General features: G+C 62.8%; 1 protein-coding gene across 3 annotated transcripts in view; it reads left to right on the top strand.

The window, feature by feature from the left end:
• The first annotated feature begins 1472 nt into the window (after positions 1-1472).
• Positions 1473-11260, top strand: part of RBBP8NL (RBBP8 N-terminal like) — a 17976-nt gene continuing 8188 nt past the window's right edge. For all 3 annotated transcript variants that reach the window (XM_046677957.1, XM_046677958.1, XM_046677956.1), the window contains exons 1-4: positions 1473-1575; positions 9285-9429; positions 10482-10524; positions 11147-11242. In XM_046677957.1, coding sequence (XP_046533913.1) covers positions 9369-9429; positions 10482-10524; positions 11147-11242 — 200 coding nt within the window. In that variant the 5' untranslated portion in view covers positions 1473-1575; positions 9285-9368. The remainder of the gene's footprint in view (positions 1576-9284; positions 9430-10481; positions 10525-11146; positions 11243-11260) is intronic.

Here is an 11260-nt window from a genome sequence, read left to right as displayed (position 1 = left end):
CCTGCCTCTGCCCTCCCATGGGACACCTGTTGACACACACATGCAAAGCCACAACAGTGCATACACGTATCTCTGACTCCCATCATGCCCACGGTACACCCAGCCACACACAACAAAAACACGTCCAATCATGGGCACACATGCAGGTGAACACACACAAGCTGAGAGGCAATCCACGGACCTGCATTCGAAGGCACGCACACACACACGGTCCCCACACATCACGCTGTGCCTGCCCTCGCTGCGTCCACTCCCTCACACGGTACACATGCAAACACACACCCGACAGCACACAGACTCCTCACCAAGGGCCCAGAGAGGAGGGGCCGGCAGTGGGCCTCGCGCAGGAGGCAACCACAAAGCTCTAGGGCCTGGCCGGACCTGGGGTGGCCTTGGCTGACCGCTACCCCCTCCCGAGAGCCCAGGGCCAGTCCATCAGGGAGCAGGAAGTGCCTCCTGGGACCTCACCACCAGGGCTGCTGGCCTGGAGCCCAGGTCCTCTCCTCTGAGCCCTGAGCATTCCCTCAGGTTCCCCTGGGCGCCCTTGGGGGAGAGCCTCGTGGACTCCCCAGAGGCCCAGCGCTCCTGTGCAGAACTGAGGAAGGAGATGTGGGGAGGGGGCGTGGGGTGGGATGCTTAGGGGGTCGGGGTGAGGGGGCGTGGGGCGGTCAGGGCAGGGCAGCACAGGGTGGGGCGCGTGTGGAGGGGTCTGTGGGGCAGCTGCAGCCCTCAGAGGCCAGCTCTTTTCTGCATGAGTGCAGCCACTGTGGCCGTGCAGAGGACAGACACGGAAACCACAGCACCTGGCTCCTCCCGCACCCTCAGCAGCACCCCTAGGTCCAGCCCCCTGGGCACCCCCAGCCTCCTCTGAGACAGGGAGATGTCCGCCCACCTGGGCTACCCCCCACCCCGCTCTACTCCAGGAGGGGCGGAGGGGGGAGTCCTGGGCAGGGTGTCTCCCAGACCCCACCTCCAACCTCAATTCTGGATTTCCGTCTACTGAGCTCTGATAGAGACAGGCCTGCGCTCATGATGCCCAGTTTACAGACAGGGACCCCGAGGCCAGAAAGGTCAGCCCGCGGTGAGCCTGGACATGAGGCAGGAGGGGATGCTCTGGGCCAGGGGCCCCTGCTGCCACCTCTGCCCCAAGGTGACAAGACCAGCAGGTCTGCTCACTCTTGCCCACGCCCTTCATGTCCCCACACCCCCGCAGCCCTCTGCCGGGTCCTTCATGTCTGAGGCCCTGGCTTCTCCTTGTTCACTGCCCAGCTCCAGCCAGAGGCACAGGCCACGAGGTAATTACGGGGGAAACAATCCCCTGTCTATGTGGGTTCAGACCCAACCCGTTTTGCCACTTTCTGTGCAATGGCAGAACCCGCTGGGCAGCTTTGGGCAGTCTCTGCCTCCTTTCTGCTCCTGGCTGGGAGAATCGAAAACCTGTCAAGCAGGTTTGGCTAAAATTGTGTCTTGTTGCCTCTGCAAGTTCACACACTGCTGGCTTCTATCTCTCTTGGGCGAGCAGGAGCGTCCGGCTCAGCACGGAGGTCGTGGAGGTCGACGCGGGTGAGGGGCCATGTGAGTACCCGGGGACCGGGCTGGGAGCCTCAGCTGTCCTCTGGAGACTGGGGTCACTGTGGGGGTGCTTGCCATGGCAGCCAGAGGCCCAGCCCCTGCTTGCTGGGCAGGAGGAGGGGGCCGGTGGGGCCGGCGTGAGGAGTGCAGCCACCTGCTCTGGGGCTCCTGATCCGGGGCCGAGCGGGGGAGGGGGCTCAGTGGGCATTCTGGGCAGAGGGGCTGGGCGCAGAGGCAAGGCTGGGCCTGGCACCACTGCACCAGGAAGTCTGCGTCGTCTGGTGAGGATCTGGGGGCACCAGGAATGGGCTGGTGGCCAGGCACTCCATCCTGGACCTGCCTCGATCCTCACAGGGTAGAGGGGGGCAGCCGGGGGGTGAGGAGCAGCACACAGCGCCACCGCCCACAGCTGGGTGCTGGGTGCTGTGGGACACTCCACTGCCCCTGGCTCAGTGTCCCCTGGGAGGCAGTGACAAACAGCTCCTGGAGGACACAGGACCTGCTCGGCCTCCCCCAGACAGGCCTCAGGGAGGCAGCCAGCAGCCAGGGAAGGTACAGCAGGCTGCAGTGGCCGCCCGTGTTGCAGGGCCCACTGTTACCTGAGCCGCAATGCGACACCTCAGCCCGCCCAGCGAGCAAGCCAAGCGAGCAAGCGCCTGCCTGTTCCTCTGTGCATGTGTCCACGTGGGATACACAACTATGTGTGCACATGTGAATGCGTGCACATGCATGTGCAGGTCTCCCTGAGCTGGTGCGGTGCCGTGTGCACAGCAGGGGAGCTGGCTGAGGGTGGCGTGCGTCTGGTGTTTGTGTGTTGGAGTGTGCACTAACGTGTGTTAGGATGTTGTTGGGGTACTGCTGCGTCCATATGTGAGTGTGGGCATCACACATGTGTGCACGTGTATTATAGGTCTATGTGGCTGGCGGATGTTAGCAACCGCCCTGGCAGTGACACCTCTCTAGATGCAACCGGCCACCATGAACTGGCCCAGGAGGTCCCTAGTTTCTGCCCTGGCTGTGCCCCTCATGAGCTGGTGACCGTGGACAGATGACATCACTCTGAGCCCCAGGTTCCTCATCCATCAAGTAGGGGTCACTGTGACTGTTCCACGGTGAGCGTGAGGCCCAGTGAGTCACTGCATGTGAGGCTCCCGTTGGGTGCCTGGCACGTGGGGCCTCCCAGGCTGGCCCCTGACCACCTGTCGATAGGTCACTGGAGTACCCACCACATCCGAGGAGTCCCGACAGCCCAAGGAGGCACAGAGCCCCCTGCCTCCGGGAGCCGGGGTCAGGGCACGTCGCCAACATCTACATTATGGACAGGGACACCAAGGCTCTGCCCAGCACCACAGAGGCCACACAGAGGGGTTAGGGACTGGAGCCCGTTCTCTGCTCCGAGCCTCAATGCCTGCACCTGTGGATGGGACAGTCAGCACCTCCTCGGAGGGCCGCGCGGGCTCCAGTCACATGTTCGCGCCAAGCCTGGGCACTCAGTAGGTGTTCCGTAAACACTCGTGCTGAGAACATTTTACGGGCTCTGATGGTGCACCTGGCCCTGTGCAAGCCGGGCAGGAGGTGGGAGGCGGCGGGTCCCTTGGGGAACGGCAGGGTGAGGTGCAGGCAACCTGTCCTTGTGCAGCTTCCTCAGAGAAGCTTTGGGATCGGGGTGGCGCCCCTGCAGTCAATGCTATGCCCCTGCAAGTGCACAGGGCCTGGCGCGGTGCTTGGAGCAGAGCGGTCACGCAGGAAGTAGCAGCCGCTGCTATTGTTACTGCCATGTCGTCATTAGTGTTTAGTGGGTAGATGGATAGACAGACAGACTGATGGCAGAGAAGGAGCAAAGTCAGGGTCAAGCTCAGAATTCCTGTGCCCGAGGGGCCTGCTGGAGCGGGGGTGGCCTCAACAAGGGAACGTGGTCAGGGGTGAGGAGCCCCACCCCCAGTGCCACATGCTTAGGCACCAGAGGAGCCCAGGAGCAGAGCAAGAAGCCACACCACTGCAGTCTGCTGCTCAGCCAGATGGTGCCCAGCCCAGGCCGGAGACCACAGCTGGGGCCTTAGTGACCTCCCTGTGCATGGGGGCTGGATGGCTCTGGGCACAGCCACCAAGACTCAGTGGACTCGAAGTGTCCACAAAGTGAGCAACTGTACAAAGATGCTGATGTGTGCCATCACTGTTGGCACAGTTAACTGAGCACTCAAGCGGCCAGGTTCTGGGCTGAGGGTGCAGCACCCAGACAGACGTCACCTGGGCATACATTACCCAGAGATGCATTTGTGTCACCCGGACATGCGTCATCTGAATAGGCATCATGCAGACAGGCATCACCCGGACAGGTGTCACTCGGACAGGTGTCACCCGGACAGGCATCATGAGGACAGGCATCACCTGGACATGTGTCACCCAAACATGCATTACCTGGACAGGCATCACCCGGACATGTGTCACCCGGACAGGCATCACCCAGTCAGGCGTCGCTTGTTACTTGGTAGCAGCCTCACAACAACCTGACATGGGGGGTGGGTAGTATTACCCCACAGATGAGGAAACTGAGGCTCAGAGAGGTGAAGGAACTTGCCCAAGGTTGCACAGAAGGTAAAGGGAAGACAGGACCAACACCAGGACTGTGGGCTTGGACGCCTATGCCTTCAGCCCTCTGCCCAGGCTGACTCCCTGCCCAGTGTGAGTGGCAGGCAGACGGTCATCGGCAGGGCTGACCCACCTGCCCTTCCCTCCCACCTGCTCCTTCCAGGGGCTCAGCTCTAGCAAAGACCTTCAGGCCTGGGCCTCCAGAGTGGGTGGGGTGGGGAGCCCCTGGGCCTGCCTGGGGCCCTAAGGAGCCAAGGGTCTCTGCCCCCGCCCCTCCCTCACAGGCACCTCAGGCCACCCTCTCCTGTGCACAGGCCCCCCAAGGTCCCGCAGCAGCCGCCCAGCCCCTGACCCCACAGACTTGCTCCTCCATCCCAGCCCCACTGCAGCCCCCACCTCAGCCCTGGCAGCTGTGCCCGGAAGCACTCAGGCCTGAGGACAGCCCATCACACCTTCAGAATTCCCTGAACCCTCAGCCCCCCAGCTGCCCTCGGCACTCCTGGCAAAAGCACACCTGGCCTCCTGGGGAGGGCAGGCCCTCTGACCCCCCGGCAGGAGGCCGTAAACCCTTTACGTCCTGGGTTCATCCCACTTCATTCCACTCACAGCCACCAACTTCTTCCCAAAAGCCCCAGAGCTTTCAGACTTCACCCCGGGTGGGGACCTGCTTGCCTCCACCTCCCCCGCCTCCCCCAGACCCTCCCTACACTCCAGGAGGCTGGAGGCTGGGACAGGGTCTGCCCCAGGAGGCAGACTCTGTCTGCTTTGTCTTGTCCAAAAGCATTTCTGTCACCTGCTCACCCTGGGACGTCACACCATCCCCACAGCACTGTCACCCATGGGCCGGGTGGCCCTGGGCCTCCGCAGGAAACAAGGGGCTCCCTGCAGGACGCAGCCCTCCCAGTTCTGCTTCCAGTCACCCGCACGGTCCTGCCCCAGGGCCTGGATCCGTGCTGTTCCTCCTGCCCAGCAGGAGAGGGTGCCTCCTGCTGTCGTCCAGGGACCCTGAGAAGAATAACCAGTCAGGGCCTGTGGGGCAGTTTGGGGCACAGAGAGGAGCCTGGGTGGGGGGGGGGGGGGGGGGGGGAAGCACAGGGCCCAGTGGAGGGAGCCCCTGGCCCCTGCTAACCACAGTGACGTCATCCGGAACGGTGTCTGCCTCTCGCTGGGACCCAGAGCACTCACAGGCCTCTCCTGGGCCCACGGGCAGCCCAGCCTCCGTTGGGTGGCTCCTTTATGGGCGTCAGCCCAGCCCAAGGCCCACAGCAGGTGCTGTGGGGAGAGGAGCTACCTGTCAGGCGGGTCTGGGTGGAATTTCAGGTGCTGCGGCTCCGCCCCTCCCAAGCCCTCCTTACTGGACCTGCCAGTGGCCTGAGCCCCCAGAGGCCCCAGCTCACCCTCTCACCTCCCAGGGCCCCGCTGCAAGATAAGGATCAGCAAAGCCAGCACAGCAGGGCCACTGGGGAGCTCGTCCCTGGTCCACGCAGGGCGAGGATGCAGCATCTGCTGCTCCTGAGCGAGTTCAAAGACCAACTCCCACTTCCCACTGGGTGGCCAGGGCAGAGGACACCATCTCTCTGGGCCTCAGTTTCCCCATCTGGAGAGTGGGCTCCTTGCAGTGTGGTGCGGGCTGTCGTGAAAGTGACTGGAATTCGGCGTCTTGTCTCCAAACTGCAAGGACATCCCTCATCGGGTGAGCTTCTGCTTCCGGCTGTAGGTGGGGGATCCTCCCAAGCCCCCTTCGTTCCCAGAGCCCTCTCACCTGACACAGAGCCAAAGCAGTCACCCCCACGCCCCCGGCCAGCACTGGGGGTGTCCCGGAGCCCAAGCAGGTCTGCAAAACAAGTTTGAAGAGCCCCACCTTCTCATCAGTCCACCCTCCACCACACCCCAGATGGCCCTGCCCACCGGCTCCCAAGGCCACCACGGGACACAGGACCACGCTCTTCTCCAGCCAGGCCCAGTCCCACATCCAGAAGTCTCAGCTTCTCCGGTGCTCTGATGCTTGACCCCAGGTTCAAGGAGCCGGCTGAGAGCCAAGCTCCACTGTTAGTCTCCCTTTGGACAGCTCCAGCGATGTGCTCACTCTGGCCCCTGGCTTCTCTTGGGGTCACAGGGCCTGCTCCCCTCAGTCAGAGATGCCCCTCCCAGAGCCCACCACCCCAACTTCCAAGAGCCCAGAGCAGTTGCGCCTCTTCTGCGCTCACCGTGCTCGAAGCCCGCAACAGCCTGGCTCCCGTTGTGCGGCATCACACTGCAATGGCAGGGGCAGTCATTCCTCCTGCCTTGGAACACTTGGCAGCCAGCATTTGGGGGCTTCCAGGTTGATCGTTGCTGTGAACATTCCCGAGTGAGTCCTCAGGGCCACCTTTGAAATGCAAATGACACTGTCTCCCCTTTGTGAGGCTGTGCTGAGGATAAGGCAGGAGGAGCCTCGTGTGATGGGGCCGAGGGCGGGTTTTGAGCAGAGGTATCAAGGGCCCAGAGAAATGCGTGCTGGTGGGGCAGGGTGGTGGCAGGGAGCCTGATGCAGTAGCCCAGGTGATGCACCAGCGGTCCAGTGGTGGCTTGGGCCCAGGGGCATGGTGGAGGAGGAAAGGTGAGATTCTGGCCATATGAAAAAGCAAAGCTAAGTTGCTGCTGACGGATCAGAGTGCGATGCCAGAGAAAAGTCGCGAGTGCCAGGAGCCCGGCTGTCTGTTTTTGGAGTCCAGTAGGCCCTGGGATCCTCGGGCTGAGGACCAGGAGAGGCCACCGCCCCCTGGCTCGGAGGCGAGACCCGGAGGGGAAGAGGATGGCTCTGGCCCCAAGTGGATGGGGATGGAACCAGTCTCTTCTGTATGAGACTCAGGGTGCAGAGCTGATGCTCAGAGCATGGGTCCCCTCATATGTATGACAGGGCTGGCAGCACTCTGGGCTGGTGATGGATGGGTTGGGCTCAGCCTCAGTAAATGCAAGCCGGAGTCAAAATGAACACACGTGATTTCTCAGACCTGAGGTGGGCCAGGGACAAGGACCTGGGGCTTCAGTACCCCCAGCACACACACATACACACAGCACACATGCACACACAGCACACACACTGTTCATGCAGTGCACACAGAGCATACAGGCACACACAGCACACACACATACACACAGCACACATGCACACACAGCACACACACTGTTCATGCAGTGCACACAGAGCATACAGGCACACACAGCACACACACATACACACAGCATACATGCACACACAGCACACACTGCACCTGCAGTGCACACAGAGCACACACGCACACACAGCACACACACACTGCACATTCAGTGCACACACACACACCTGCACCACACACACAGCACACACACACTGCACATGCAGTGCACACATAGCACACAGCACACACACACTGCACACATGCACATGAAGCACACACAGCACACATGCACCACATGTACGCACAGTGCTCACACACATGCACCCAGCACGCTTATGCACGCACACATGCACACTGCCCAGCCCGAGAGAGGGCACAGCCTGACAGAGTGAATGGGAGCCCCATGCAGAGGTCTGAGCTGCGGAGGCCAGAGCTTGGTCCAGCAGCTGGGCAGCCTCTGCTCACAGTGCCCCTCCCCTCACAGAAGGAGCTGGAAGAGACTTCCCCAGAAGGGCTCTGTGTGTTGCAACCGGCTAATGGGTTCACAGAGCGTGTAATGTGCGCCCAGAGCCACCGCAGGCCAGGCCTGGCCAAGCCTCCTGACCTGCTGCCCAGCCTCCCAGGCCTGGGGCCAATCTGTGACCACAGAGGGAGGGGAAGGAAGAGGAGTGGAGGAAGGAGAGAGGAAGGAGGGGGAATGAGGAATAGGGGAAAGGGGAGGAGGCAGCCACAGCCCCATGAGCTTGCTGCTCCCAGCCCGGGACCTCTCCAGGCTGGTGGGGGCTCAGAGAGGCCTGGAAGGGTGTGAGGACGAGAGTGCCTGGGCCCCAGGCACTGTCCCTTTAATTCTGACCTGTGTGAAGGGACCAGGGCTGCATCAGGGCGGGGCCTCTGTAAGGAGGGTCCTGGAGAGAGGAGCACCGTGATGGCGATGATGGCAGGAGACTAGGTGGTGACCTCGCTCTGCGAGGTGCGGGTCCCACCCTCAGCTCCGCCAGTGGGTGGGCACCATCCACTCCGAACTCTGCATCCTGCCTCTCCAGTGAGGATGGTAACAGAAGTTCCCACAAGGCGGATGGGCGGTGGGCACTGGTGGCCTCGCTACCTGTGCATGGCTGCCACAGGGGTCTGACGCAAGGATTGAGGGGCTCTTGCCTGGCAGAGGCTGGCACCTGGCACCACGGTGAGGAAGCTGCTGCTGGGCGGAGCCCCAGCCTCACACCCGGCTCCAAGCTGGACCCTGCAGGACCCCACAGGATGCTCACAGGTGCCCAGATACGGGTGCCTTGGCCGCCACCCAAAGGAAGCAAGAGCAGCTCAGAGAGGCTAACACTCACAGGGCACACGGCAGGCAAGATCTATCCAGCACCCAGCTTGGGCTCTCAGCCCCACATTGTTCATTTTAGAAAATGTTCTGTGGGAGGCACAGAAAAGGGCCCAGACCATGAGGGGCGGCTGGGTGAGTTTCCACCAAGGCAGTGCGCGGGGTCGCCAGCTCCTGGATGGGAGAGACCCTCTGGCCTCCGGCCCCCACCATGTACCCATTCATGTACCCGGTCCTTCCCATGGGTGAATGTGCCATGGCTTACTGACCTGCCGCCATGGGTGGTCTGCGTGTCTCCAGTCTGGGGCCTCGTGAACACGCGTGCCTTGTGCCGTCATGACTCCAGCACCAAGCAGGAGCCGGCGCCTTTGGGGACCTGCTCTGCTGGGAGAACTGGATTAGGGAATTGAGATTGAGAGAAAATGCCCCATCCCTGCTGTCCCCCACCAAGTTCCCCTCCGGCGTGGACGTGACCCAGTGCGGGCGGCATGGGGTGGCCCAGAGGACGGGACTCTGGCCCCCCATGGCGGTGGTTCTGCTCCCACACCCACGGGGACAGGCGCTCACCTCCTCTCTGGGCAGTGGCCCCTGAGTGGACCCTGCGGCCTCCAGGCCCTTCCTGAGCCAGCGTGACCCTCTCCCGCCTTCCTCCTCCACAGGCTAGAAGCAGAGGGCTGGTAGAGGCCGAGGGGCTGTCCCACACCCTGAGCAGAGAGGAGCCTGGGCCGGGGCCCTGGGAAGCCATGGAGAGCTTCGTGGAGTCTCTAAACAGGCTGAAGGACATCCATGAGAACGAGGTCCTGGGTGAGTGCGGGGTCTGCACAGTCTCCATCGACGGCGGGTCTAAGGGCCTGGCCAGGCACTCCCGCAGGCTGCCTCCAATCCTGCCAAACCTGGGGACCGCCCCTTCCAGGCCCAGCAGGGGAGTCTCAACCCAGAGCCCAGAGCTGAAAGTGCCCAGGTGCCTGGCTGCAGACCAGCACCCCAGGCGTGGCCCCAGAGAGGGGTCCTCCCAAAGGGAGGCCCACGGCAGAGCAGATATACAAAGCTGGACCAGACCGCAGAAAGCCGAGGGGCTCTGGTCCAGACGGGCCCTTGCCCACGGGGGCCTCGGCATCCCCAGAAGGGAGGTCGCCCGCCTCCAGGAATGGGAGCTTGTGGCTCGGGAAGCCTGTATGGAGCATTCCAGGGCACTGAGCTGAAATCCCCTTGCTTCCCCTGGGACACCCAGGCCAAGGTCGCCCCAGCCTGCACACCTGTCCCATTCCCGCACTGGCAACAGGGCTGTCCCATGCTCCTCTGCACTTCTGTGACCTTTCCTGTGTGTGTAACGAGCACTCACACACACCCTGAGGGCCCAGAGGGCCTGGGTCACCTCCCCAGCAACCCAGAGGTGGGGGCTCTTGGGATAGCAGGCCAAGATGGACCACAGTGAGGTAGCAAGGAGGGGGTCTGCTGGGCTCTCCCCCCAAGAGCCTGTTCTATTTCAACACTAGTTGCATCCCCCCCAAAAAACGCCCCTCCTGGTACTTGGCCAGGTGGCTGGTCATTGCCAGTATCAGGGTCCCTACCAACCTCCAGACAGATCCCAGAGCCAGAGACCCGAGGGGAGGGAGACACTGGGCCCGGACCAGGGGTCCCAGGCAGCCACGAGACTGGCAGAAGATGACAGCGAGCACAGACCGGGAACCCACCATGTGGGGCGGCCTCAGGGGAGTCAGTGAGGGGACCTGGTCAGGCGTGGGGGTCTGGAGAGGTCCCTGTTTGACACCCAGGGACAGGATGTGCCCTGGGCTCTGCTGAAGGAGGGGGCAGTGTCTGGGCCTGACCCTCCCCTCGCTTCCTCGCTCCTCCAGGCCTGCAGAACAAGCTTCTGGAACTGAACTCAGAGAGGTGCCGGTGAGTCAGGCTGGGCTCTAACCCAGCAGGAAACAGATGAAAAGGACTGCGGCTCCCCAGTCACTCACTTCAGGCCCCCGCAGCCCAGGGCACTGCCACTGTCCGTGATGCAGAAGGGGAAACTGAGGCTCGGCGTGGGCAGGGCATTGGGGGCAGTTACTGGTCCACAGTCATGCCTCGAGTAGCTGCTGGAGCTGGAACTGGAAGCTCCAGGCCCACCTGAGGGCACAGGGAGCCTCACGGGGGCTGGGCAACCCATGTCCACTCCAGGACCCTCCGGGACCTGTGATCACAGACAGGAACCTCATCTGAGCCCTCAAGACCCAAGGGGTGGGCTCCCTGCATCCCCATGTCACACACGGGGCTTCAGTTCTGTAGTGCTACAAGTGGCACCTGGACAGGACAGAAGTCCCCAAGGTGGCCGCGAGCACCTGCACTTGGGCGCGCCGGGTTCAGCACTGCCCTTGGGAGGCCCCACTTTATAAGGCGGTCCCGCAGCAGGGCGCACCCAGAAGACCCAGCCCAGGACAATGCCAGGGCAGTGGGAGAGGCCACTGGGGCGCGGGCAACATGGGGCTCCCCAGGCAGAGCAGGACGCCCCCTCGACTGTTTTCCCCCACAGGGACGCCCAGAGGGTGGAGGAGCTCTGTGCCAAGAACCACCAGCTCAGGGAGCAGCAGAAGGCGCTGAAGGAGAACGTGCGGGTGCTGGAGAACAGGTGAGCAGGGAGAGGGCC

This window comes from Equus quagga, chromosome 12 (genome assembly GCF_021613505.1).
Source record: "Equus quagga isolate Etosha38 chromosome 12, UCLA_HA_Equagga_1.0, whole genome shotgun sequence".
Classification (NCBI taxonomy): domain Eukaryota; kingdom Metazoa; phylum Chordata; class Mammalia; order Perissodactyla; family Equidae; genus Equus; species Equus quagga.
This window is presented reverse-complemented; position numbering and strand designations above follow the sequence as displayed.